This window comes from Zootoca vivipara, chromosome 6 (assembly GCF_963506605.1).
Source record: "Zootoca vivipara chromosome 6, rZooViv1.1, whole genome shotgun sequence".
Taxonomy (NCBI): domain Eukaryota; kingdom Metazoa; phylum Chordata; class Lepidosauria; order Squamata; family Lacertidae; genus Zootoca; species Zootoca vivipara.
Genome location: NC_083281.1, coordinates 16,258,645 through 16,269,196, shown reverse-complemented (window position 1 = coordinate 16,269,196; position 10,552 = coordinate 16,258,645). Strand labels below are relative to the sequence as shown.

The 10,552-nt window shown below is 50.4% G+C and overlaps 1 protein-coding gene across 1 annotated transcript; it reads right to left on the bottom strand.

Moving 5' to 3' along the window:
• Positions 1-903: 903 nt before the first annotated feature.
• Positions 904-10,413, bottom strand: LOC118086283 (B-cell differentiation antigen CD72; the record flags this gene model as incomplete). The annotated part of the gene is given in 6 exon segments (XM_060275249.1): positions 904-980; positions 1,664-1,833; positions 5,829-6,101; positions 8,039-8,128; positions 9,204-9,327; positions 9,378-10,413. Coding segments are annotated over 6 exon segments (842 nt in total), but the record flags the coding sequence as incomplete, so codon positions are not given.
• Between the last annotated feature and the right edge of the window lie 139 nt (positions 10,414-10,552).

The window sequence follows — 10,552 nt, the reverse complement described above, 5'->3', positions numbered from 1 at the left end:
GGGCGGCTTCTGCGATTCTGGGAATGTCTCGGGGACACGGGGACGGGGGGACACGGGGAGGGTAAGTGATTTTGCACTATGAGTTGTTGCTCCTTGGAGGCACCTTGCAAATGGCCAGTGGGCCTCTGCTTGGGAGAGAATGGAGAAGGGCAACCATTCAAAGTAGATTATAAAAGGCCAAGAGTCTGGCTGGGCATTAAAAAGAGGCAGAACCGTGTCATCATTAAAGGGATGCCGGACAATCCATGTTGAATTACTGTAGAAATTGGAGTTCTTGGTGAAGTCCAGAAATAAACAGTAAATTGTAAGAACTCGGTCCAGTAGGAAGATGAATTTCAAGTAAATCTTTAAAAGGTTTTATTTATGTAATGATGAATTCAAATAGGAATCACTTGGTACACACTAACCATTAAAACATTCCTTCAGTAGCACCTTAAAGACCAACTAAGTTTTTATTTTGGTATGAGCTTTCGTGTGCATGCACACTTCTTCAGATACGATTCTGGGAATTATCTGAAGAAGTGTGCATGCACACAAAAGCTCATACCAAAATAAAAACTTAGTTGGTCTTTAAGGTGCTACTGAAGGAATTTTTTTTATTTTGCTTCGACTCAGACCAACACGGCTACCTACCTGTCATTAAAACATTGCTGATGAAGAATTGTCGAAACAGGGCCTTGTCCTGGGATTTTTTCACTGGAATTTATTTTTATTCGCCTATCATACTGGAATTGATTCCTATCTGAATTCATCATTACATAAATAAAACCTTTTGAAGATTTACTTAAAATTCATCTTCCTACTGGCCCGAGTTCTTGCAATTTACTGTTTATTTCTGGACAACCCATGTGTCACGTTCTGCTCCTTAGTGAGTGGCAAACAGCTCAGTGCTTCTCTACTTACCCTGAATAGTATGTGTTATCCACCCATGCCTTTACTCCTTTTAGTCCAATCCAAAGTGGCGTTGAACGCAGAGAGTTCTAGAGTTACGAGAAGAAGCAAAACACTGAAGTCCTGAGTGACCAGCTTCACGCCAGATCTACTGTGGGAAGGAGGGCGGGAGGGGGCTGCTAGTTTGATGGCTGGGTGGGAATGCCTTCCTAAATGGGGCTCACTCAATTTCCCTCTCAGCGGGAAGACAGCTGAGGGAAACCCTCCCCGCACCCACCCCAAAGACAAGAGGGTCATGTTGAGGTCTCACAGAGCTCTTTGCTGCTGTCTGTTCTACTACTTTCCTGAGGTTGAAACTGTAGGGAGAGGGAATGTGTTTCCTGCTCTGGGACAAGAGGAGCCACAGGTCGGCAGAAGCCTCGGAAATGGCACATCCTTATCACAGCCCTTGCCTCATTTCGCAGCTCTCGCAGGTGGCAAGAAGGAGTGACAGAAAGAGAAAAACCAGGAAGGCAGGGGCCCAATCCTTCCCTGCACCCTTTCCGCTCTGATCTGCAGGCAGTCTGCATCCCTCAACAGAGGGGCGGCAAAGTTGCAACAGGATCCCTTCCGCTTCTTAAGATTGGCTGTGATGTGAACACAACATTTCCCTCACCCTTTCTCCTTTCTGTGCTATGAACATGGAGTGGCCTTCAAGTTCCCCCTTCAGGACTGACAGTGGAGCCCCTCCCTCACCCCACCCATTAGGCCATGCTACCCATTTTCACCAGACCATTAAGACTTGGGAACGCTGCAGCTCCTCAGCACTCCAGGGGTCTCTCAAAACAAGCAGCAGGGATCCGTTCCTCACACAGTCAAAGAAGCTTTCCCACCAAGTCCTCTTTTCCGTTGAAACCCACAGGCATGTCCATCGGAAGAGCTTCCACTGAGGGGGGCAGCAGCCTGGGAAGGAGACACAAAGGGGCAGGAGAGGGTCTTGGCTGCAGCTCTTCCCAGCTGGGCTCAGGGCACCTCAGAGACCCCCAGCCGATGTGGTGAGATCCTATTTGTTCAGAGGCCACAACAGGGGCGTACCCAGGATCAAAATTAGGGGGCGGGGGGCGGGAGGGGAGGGGCCACAGTGGGAATGTGGGCGGGGCTACGTGGCCTGCGTCCTCCCAGCTCTTCTGAGGAGGCAGCCCCAGGCTCTTGTTCCCGGCGCGAAGCTCCAGAGGCGCGCGGGGAACGCAAGCCCGGGGCTGCCTCCTCCGCGCCTCCCAGGTCTTCCGAGGAGGCGGCCCCAAGCTCCCGTTCCCGGCGCGAAGCTCCAGAGGTGCGCGGGGAACGCGAGCCTGTGGCTGCCTCCTCCACTTACACTCCCCGCTCCCGCTTAGCGCTCCTCCAGAGGTGCGCTGGGAGCCGGAGCCTGGGGCTGCCACGCTGCGCCCCTTAGCCTTTTGCTTCTAGGGGGGGCAATTGCCCCCTCCTGCCCCCCTGCCCACGGCACTGGTCGCCCCCTCTGGGCAGCTCGCCCCATCCCCCGGGTGCGCTGTTTCTGCCCCGAGCGCAGACGGCTCAGCCTCCTCCTCTGCTTCCCACCCGGCTCCCCACTGTGCCTCCTGGGCTGGCTCCGCAGCCACTGTCCCTGGCTGAGCTGCCCCTGCAGCTGCTCTGCATAGACATCAAGGCACCCAGCCAGAAAAGTGAGTGTGAGTGCCTCCATCCGGGGAGAAAGTGGGGGGAGGGAGGATCTTGGAAGGGTTGAAGGAGCCTGCAGAGTGTGTGTGTGTGTGTGTGCGCGCGTTTGCTGCTGCTGACTGACTGTATTTCGAATTGGGGGAGTGTCTGTTTCTCCTGCTGCAGGGGAAAAAACTACAAAGAAGTGACTTCTTGGTGGGGGTGGTCGGGGTGGGGTGGCGAGAACAAGCGAGGATCCCTCCGTCTCTTAGGTTTACACCCCACCGCTTTTGCAGCTTTATAGTGGGAGGGGGAGAGGAGAAAGTGCGATGGGTTATGGAAAGGGGAAAGGGGGGAGGGCTGGTCTGTTTCTTTCTGGCTGGGGCCGCGCGCCCCGCTTTTTGCATTGAGATTTCTTCTTTCTTTTTAGCTTGGGGGGGGGGGGCAGCTGGCTTCTAGAGTAGGGCAGCTGCCCTAACTTGCCCCGTGGTGGGTACGCCCTTGGGCCACAAGCTCCAGAAGCTGATCTGTGCTAGGTCTGCAGGGTGGCAGGGATCATTTGGGAACAAATGAGGACTCATCCACACTAACCTTTTGCCCCTCACTTCCTGGGCAGAATTTTCCCAGTCTGTATCCAAGCCACTTTCCCCGGGAAAATCCACTCTTTAATGCTGAATTGGAACAAATGGCAATTCGGGTTTTCTAAAGATTGCCATTTGCACCGATTCAGCGCTAAAGAGCGGGTTTTTGTAGGGAAAAGGGGAAAAACATACACTCTTACGAACTCCTTGCTTGACTGCAAAGCCATGCATTTAGACAGATGGAGGCATCTGTGAGACATTTAATTTACCCCAGAGCCCGTACTTGGGTGATATTAGTAGCAACCCAAAAACCACAAAGGTTAGTCCTCTCTAGGTTCATCTCAGGCCAGAAATAAAAGTCCCTGCAATCCAGCTCAAATTTATTTACTACCCTTATTGGCATGCTGCATAACAAAAGCTCTTACAATAAATAATACAATTTGGGAGGGAAACAGGATAAAGGTAAAGGTAAAGGTACCCCTGACCATTAGGTCCAGTCGCGGACGACTCTGGGGTTGCGGCGCTCATCTTGCTCTATAGGCCGAGGGAGCCGGTGTTTGTCCGCAGACAGTTTCCGGGTCATGTGGCCAGCATGACTAAGCTGCTTCTGGCGAACCAGAGCAGCGCACGGAAACGCCGTTTACCTTCCTACCGGTATTTATCTTCTTGCACTTTGACGTGCTTTCGAATTGCTAGGTTGGTAGGAGCAGGGACCGAGCAACGGGAGTCACCCTGTCGTGGGGATTCGAACCGCCAACCTTCTGATCGGCAAGCCCAAGAGGCTCTGAGGTTTAGACCACAGCGCCACCGGCATCCCAAAAAATAGGATATAAAACTGTAAAATCAAGGGATGTGTTAACCCTGATGGCATTCTCCTAAGACTGCCAGTCATTGTGGCCAATTGATGTTTGTTTTGACCTAATGTTGCTTGATACTTTAACATACCCTCCAACATTTCTCTGATGAAAATAGGGATGCCCTATTCCATGTTGTTGTTGTTGTTGTTGTTGTTGTTGTTGTTGTTGTTATTATTATTATTATTATTATTATTATTATTTTATTATATGTATCCTGCCCACCTGACTCAGTTGCTGCAGCCACTCTGGGTGGCTTCCAACATACTGTACATAAAAAACATAATAAAACATTAAATATTTTTTAAAAACTTTCCCTATGCAGGGCTGCCTTCAGGTGTCTTCTAAAGGTTGTAAAGTTACCTATCTCCTTGACTCAGAGGTCGCATAACTCCAAACCCTCCAACATTTATTTGATGAAAATAGGGACATCCCAGGGAAAAGCGGGACACTTTGGGATCAAATCATAAACTTGGATGGTTTCTGTAAATCCGGGAATGTCTGTGGAAAATAGGGATACTTGGGAGGGTCTGCTTTATTCCTTCTGCTTCCATAATTTTTTGCCCCTGGGCTGGACCCAACGGTCAGGGGTCCCTTTACCTTTACCTTTACCAGCAACATGGAAAGATTCTTTAGTTTGGCAAGCACTAGTAAAAGGAGGGGAATCTCCAATTGCGGTGGGGGCAGAACGGGGGAATCTCAGTCTGGTGATTCATGAACCCTAGCCCAGCGCAATTGAGGATTCCCTTCCCCCCCCCAGCAGAAAGAATGTGGTTGGTCAAAGGAGCTGTGGGCTCAAAATGTTGAAAACCAGTGTTCCAGGGGGATTCTGGTAAGTAAAACAGTTGCCACTAGAGAGAAATCAGCAGCTAAAAAGAAATGAAGAGCAACATGTGAACGGATGGTAGTTTTGACAACAGAAACGAAGGCAGAGATTTATCTCATCGCCCACATTTGCTAGAGCATCAGAGCATGAAGAACGCTCAGCCGCCATCACACAGACAGTGCAGGAAGTGTGAGCACATGTCTTTTGTGTGCAGGTTCTGCAGGGCAAGAATCATCCGCATGCCTGAAATAGTACGTGGTGCAATGCAGCCCCATAAGAGGAAACTCGTGCTGAATTTCCCATCTCAAACTGGCCAGTAGAGGCAACGAGCAGGTATCCGAAAAAGTTAGGAAAACGTTTCCGAGTATAACGGCCGTTCGACAGCGGAGCAGACTCCCTTGGGAGGTGGCGGGCTCTCCTTCCTTGCAGGTTTCCAAAGAGAGGTTGGACGGCCATGGATTCTATAGCTGCGATTCTTGCATCGCAGGGGGTTGGACTAGAGGACCACTGGGGGTGCCTTAAAAGGTAAAGGGTAAAGGGACCCCTGACCGTTAGGTCCAGTCGCAGACGACTCTGGGGTTGCAGTGCTCATCTCGCTTTACTGGCCGAGGGAGCCGGCGTACAGCTTCCAGGTCATGTGGCCAGCATGACTAAGCCGCTTCTGGCGAACCAGAGCAGCGCACGCAAACGCCGTTTACCTTCCCACCGGAGCGCTACCTATTTATCTAATTGCACTTTGATGTGCTTTCGAACTGCTAACCTATTTATCTACTTGCACTTTGACTTGCTTTCAAACTGCTAGGTTGGCAGGAGTTGTGACCGAACAACGGGAGCTCACCCCGTCGCGGGGATTCGAACCGCCGACCTTCTGATTGGCAAGCCCAAGAGGCTCAGTGGTTTAGACCAGAGCGCCACCCGCCTTCCGACACTACAACACTACAATTCCATGATTCCCGGCAGCAGCAATCAGCAAGGGGAGCTCTCCCAGCCTGGCTAGGAAAGGGGGCAAACTGGACGTACCGATCTGCTGGCATGATCTGGCGTGAGTCAGATTGGTCTCCATCTCCAGGTTTTTCTCTTCCAGTCTGCCCTTGTCCTGCCGCAGGAGGGTCTGGTTGCTCTCTGCTTGCCTCAGCTCTTCCCCGGCGAGCTCGAGTCCCGCCTCGGCCTCTCGTAGCATCTCCCGGGCCTGAGCCAGGCTCTCCTCCTCGGTTCTGATCCTCTGGGCCAAGGTGCTGCTGTTTGCCGCATGGGCTTGGGAAGCCTCGTGGAGCTGCCGGGAGACCTGCCAGTCTGCAAAGCACAGGCCAGGGGAGGGAGATGACAGGGGGGGGCAACAAGGCTGTTCCCGCTGGGGCTCTGAGCTGGGCTGCAGGCAGCAGGGCAGAGAGGCTGGATTACCGCAATGCACTCTCTATGGGGCTTCCCTTGCGTTTGGTCCGGAAGCTGCGGTCACTGCAAAATGCTGCCGCACAATTGCTAACAGGCGTGAGGCCTCGTCGGCTTAGAAAGTTTTAATCTGTTCAAGTATTTTAACTGTTTGTATGTTTCAAAGTATGGCTTTGAATTTTTTTCTTGATTGTCTTGTTTTGGGGTTGTTGTTGTTTTTAAAAAAAGACAATCCAGCGGTGTATAAATTTTATTAAATAAAATAATAAATAAATCCCCACTTGGCCATGAAGTCTACTAGGTTTGACGTTGGGCCAGTCACTGCCTCTCGGGCTGAAAGTTTTTAATCATTGCTGTTAATTTTGCCGGGGGGTGGGTTGGGTTGGGGGAGTGTTTTACAGTTGAGCGATGCATACATTTTATAAAATAAAAATAAATAAAGACACACCCAGAGCTGTTCTGGGTCCATTTTGAAGAAATCCTCACTTAGGCTATGTGAAATTGCCATTTCCCCCCTCTCTCATTCCCCTGGAGGGGAAACTGTTGGAAGCTGGAGGCTTCCTGCCTCTGAATACCACTGAGCTGGTGTATTCAGGTCCTGCCTGCAAGCTTCTTCCCACCATCTCTGATTGACCACTGTGCAAACAGGATACTGGACTTGGATGGACCACTGGCTTGACCCAGCAGCTAGGCTCTTCCTATGGAGGCCTATTGAGATAGCAGAACCTCCATGCCCAGGCACAGTCTACCTCCGAATACCAGATCATGGGGAACAACAGTTGGAGAATACATTTGCACACAGGACCTGCTTTGGGGCCTCCCTTTTGGGCACCTGGCAGTCCACTGTTTGAATGTTTGGCCTGATACAGCCCGAGAGCTCTTTTTAGATATTGGTGCTCTCATGGGAACATAGCTGCTACTGAGCACCAATGGCTCCAGGTAAATATGAGGCTATTTGAGCAGGCATTTGGCCTCTCTCGGCTCATGCAGTTACGTTCTCTGTATTATTATTATTATTATTATTATTATTATTATTATTATTATTTATTTGTACACTGCCCATCCAGCTAGGTTTCTCCAGCCACTCTTGGTGGCTTCCAACAAAGATCAAGATACATTAAAATGTCACACATTAAAAACTTCCCTAAACAGGGCTGCCTTCAGATGTTTTCTAAACGTCAGGTAGTTGTTTATCTCTTTGACATCTGATGGGAGGGCGTTCCACAGGGCAGCATAGCTGCCAACTCTCCTGTATTCCCTGGAAAAACCCCGTTTTTGTTCGCAGCTGAAAACACGGATTTTTTTGTTTTTTCCCGGTTTATTCTGGCGCAACGGCCATTTTGGAACTGGGCGAAGCATGCTCAGAAGTGACTTTTGATGCAGCTCTGCCCAGTTCCAAAATGGCTGCAGTGCGACTTCTGGCGCGGCGGCCATTTTGGAACTGGGCAAAGCAGCATAAAAGTCGCTTCTGAGCATGCTCCGCCCAGTTCCAAAATGGCGGCAGCGCTACTTCCGGTCCAGTCCCTTATTTCTCCCACACAAACTTGGTAGGTATGCAGGGCGGGCGCCACCACCGAGAAGGCCCTCTTCCTGGTTCCTTGTAACTTTGCTTCTCGCAGCGAGGGAACCGCCAGAAGGCCCTCGGCACTGGACCTCACTGTCCGGGCAGAACAATGGGGATGGAGACGCTCCTTCAGGTATACTGGGCCGAGGCCGTTTGTATATTGCTTGATTCCACATCAGGCTGTGTTTCGGTTAAATACCGTGTTGCTGAAAGTTGCTCCTCAACCCTGTGAATTCTGAAGAGCGGCAAGTTACCAACAACTTAAATAAATACTCACAACGGACTGCGAATCCGACAGTGGTGGCAAAGAAGAAGAGGGAGGCAGCCAGGAGGGCCACAGCAGCGTAGTAGGTTTGACGTCTCGGCCCTAAAAGAGAAACCCGGGGAGGGGATAAACTCTGGAACTCCCTCCCACAAGAGGGTTGAGAAACCCAAAAGAGGGTTGGGAAAATTCATGGAGGAGGAGAGGGCTATCGAAGGTTCTTAGCCACAGTGGCTCTGCTCAGTCTCCACAGTTGGAGGCAGTAAATGCTTCTGAATCCCAGTTGCTGGAAACTGAAGGAGGGGAGAGTGTTGTGCTCAGATCCCGCTTGGTGGTTTCCCTTTGGGGCACCTGGTTCTTAAAAGAGGTCTTATGGCTACCTGCCAGGGATTCTCGAGTTGTGATTTCTGCAATGCAGGGGGTTGGACCAGAGGACCCTTGGGCGCCACCTTCCAAATCTACAATTCTATGATCCCTCCCCCTATATAAGAATACGAATATAAGAATAAGGACACTGAACTCAGCAGCAAAACAGAGAAGTGTACAAGAAACCTCCTATGTATGCAGAACATTTAGTTCCTAAGAGTTCAGAAGCTGTGCAGGTCCCCTGTTGCCACAGGGGCTGTTGTTATGCTTTTATTGGAAAGATAACCTACCACCCTCCCTTTCCTAAAAGATAGTCCAAGGCAGCAAATGACATCACTACTGGAATAAGAACTAAAGCATTAAACACAATAATTGCCTCCTGTGTCAAGCCCATGTAGTCCTGCAGACACTTCTTTCATTACCCAAACGTCTCAGGGAGGGTAATATCAATTACTGTAGAGTGCAATGTTTAAAACAGTTTAAAACAAAATACAGTCACACAAAAATAAGGTGGGTTCTTAAAAACACCCACCGCCAGGGTCAAAAGCCAGGGGGAAGAGGTGTGTCTTCAGCATCCTCTGGAAGCTGTGCAATGAGGGGGCCACCACAAAGGAGGCCCTCTCCTGCTTGACCACCCCAGAAGCCTCAGAGGGGAGAGGAGCCACCAAGAGGGCCCCCTCTGCCAATCTCAACACCTGAAGGGGTCTGCAGGTAGGAGGCAGTTTTTCAGGCACCTTCCACCCAGTCCTCACGGGCAGTAGGTCTCCCTGGCAGGAGCAATACCTACCTCACCAGGGCAATACTCAACACTCACCTTTTGCAGGCTCTAAGCTGCTTGGGGCCTTTTCTTCCTCAGGCCTGGGCCCCTGGACATTCTCGTAGGAAAGCTCCTCCTCAGTTGTCTCTGGAAAAGGAGATCGGGGTGAGGCCCGGCCCGGGAGGGGAAGGGAAGCAGCAGCAAACTTTGCAGTAGTATTTAAAAAGCTGCAAAGGAGTTGGAGGTCTGGACAGAAAGTCTCACAGTACCTTGCCACTGGATCTTCTCCAGAGGAACCTTCCCGAATCTCAGGTCAGCGTAGGTCACACCCTGAGACATCCTGGGGATGGGAGAACCCGGGTCACTGCTCTCGCAGCGGCCGAGAGTGATTTATGGTACTTTGGAGGGAGTGGGGAGGAAGCCCTCAACCCACTGGGAAGTCACTTGGTCTCTGCTGAAACTTGTGGAGACCAGGTGGGGTCAGCCATGCATGAGTAGAAACCCTCCCTTGACTGTGCTGTCATTTGAGAAGTGAAAGTCTTCTCTCATCTCTAACTTTCTCTTCATTTCTGTTTCCCAGGGGGAGCGGGGGCAGCAAAAGGCTGCTGAGATTGGCAAGTGATTCTCCGATGTGTAGTTTTTGAGATGTGCTGTAGGAGTCTAAGAAGAGCCTGCTTGGCTAGGCCAGTGGCCCATCTGCCCCGGCATCCTGTTCTCACAGTGGCCGGCCAGAAGATGCCCAATATGGGAAGCCAGCAAGCACAGGAGCCCTTTCCCCTCCAACGGTGGAGGGCAGAGCACAGCCATCATGGCCAATAGCCATCAATACCCTTCAACAAGCAGGATTGAAACACAAGAGTGCTTTCTCCACTCTCGTGGCTTCCAGCAACTGGGATTTGGAAGCCATCCTGGTTAGTAGCCGTCAGTAGCCCTCTCCTCCTCCATGAAATTCCCTTGTCCTCTTTTAAAAACCATCTACGTTGTCTCCTGTATGAGGTGTTGGAATTTGGAAGGGAGCAAATCTGTAATTAAAATGTAAACCTCCTGACCCACGTGTGCGAGACAAGCGGACGGAAAGCCTTTCAGCAGAGTAAAATATCAGTGTGTTTTTCAGCTTATTAAGAAGCTTAGGAATATTATTTGTTTAATTAGTTTGTATACCTCCCTTCATCCAAAGTTCACAGGGTGGTTCACAACTGGCTATTATTATCTGTTGATATTTCCTACAGGAGGGAGTTCCGCAGATTAACTAAACACTGCACAAAGTCCTCTCTCTTTTATCTGTCCTGAATCTTCCAGCATTCATTTTCACTTTCCACGATTTCTACTACTGCAAGATAGGCACAAAACCCTTTCTCTACTGTCCTTCTCTGTTCTATGCATCAGTTTACTAACTTCTATCATGC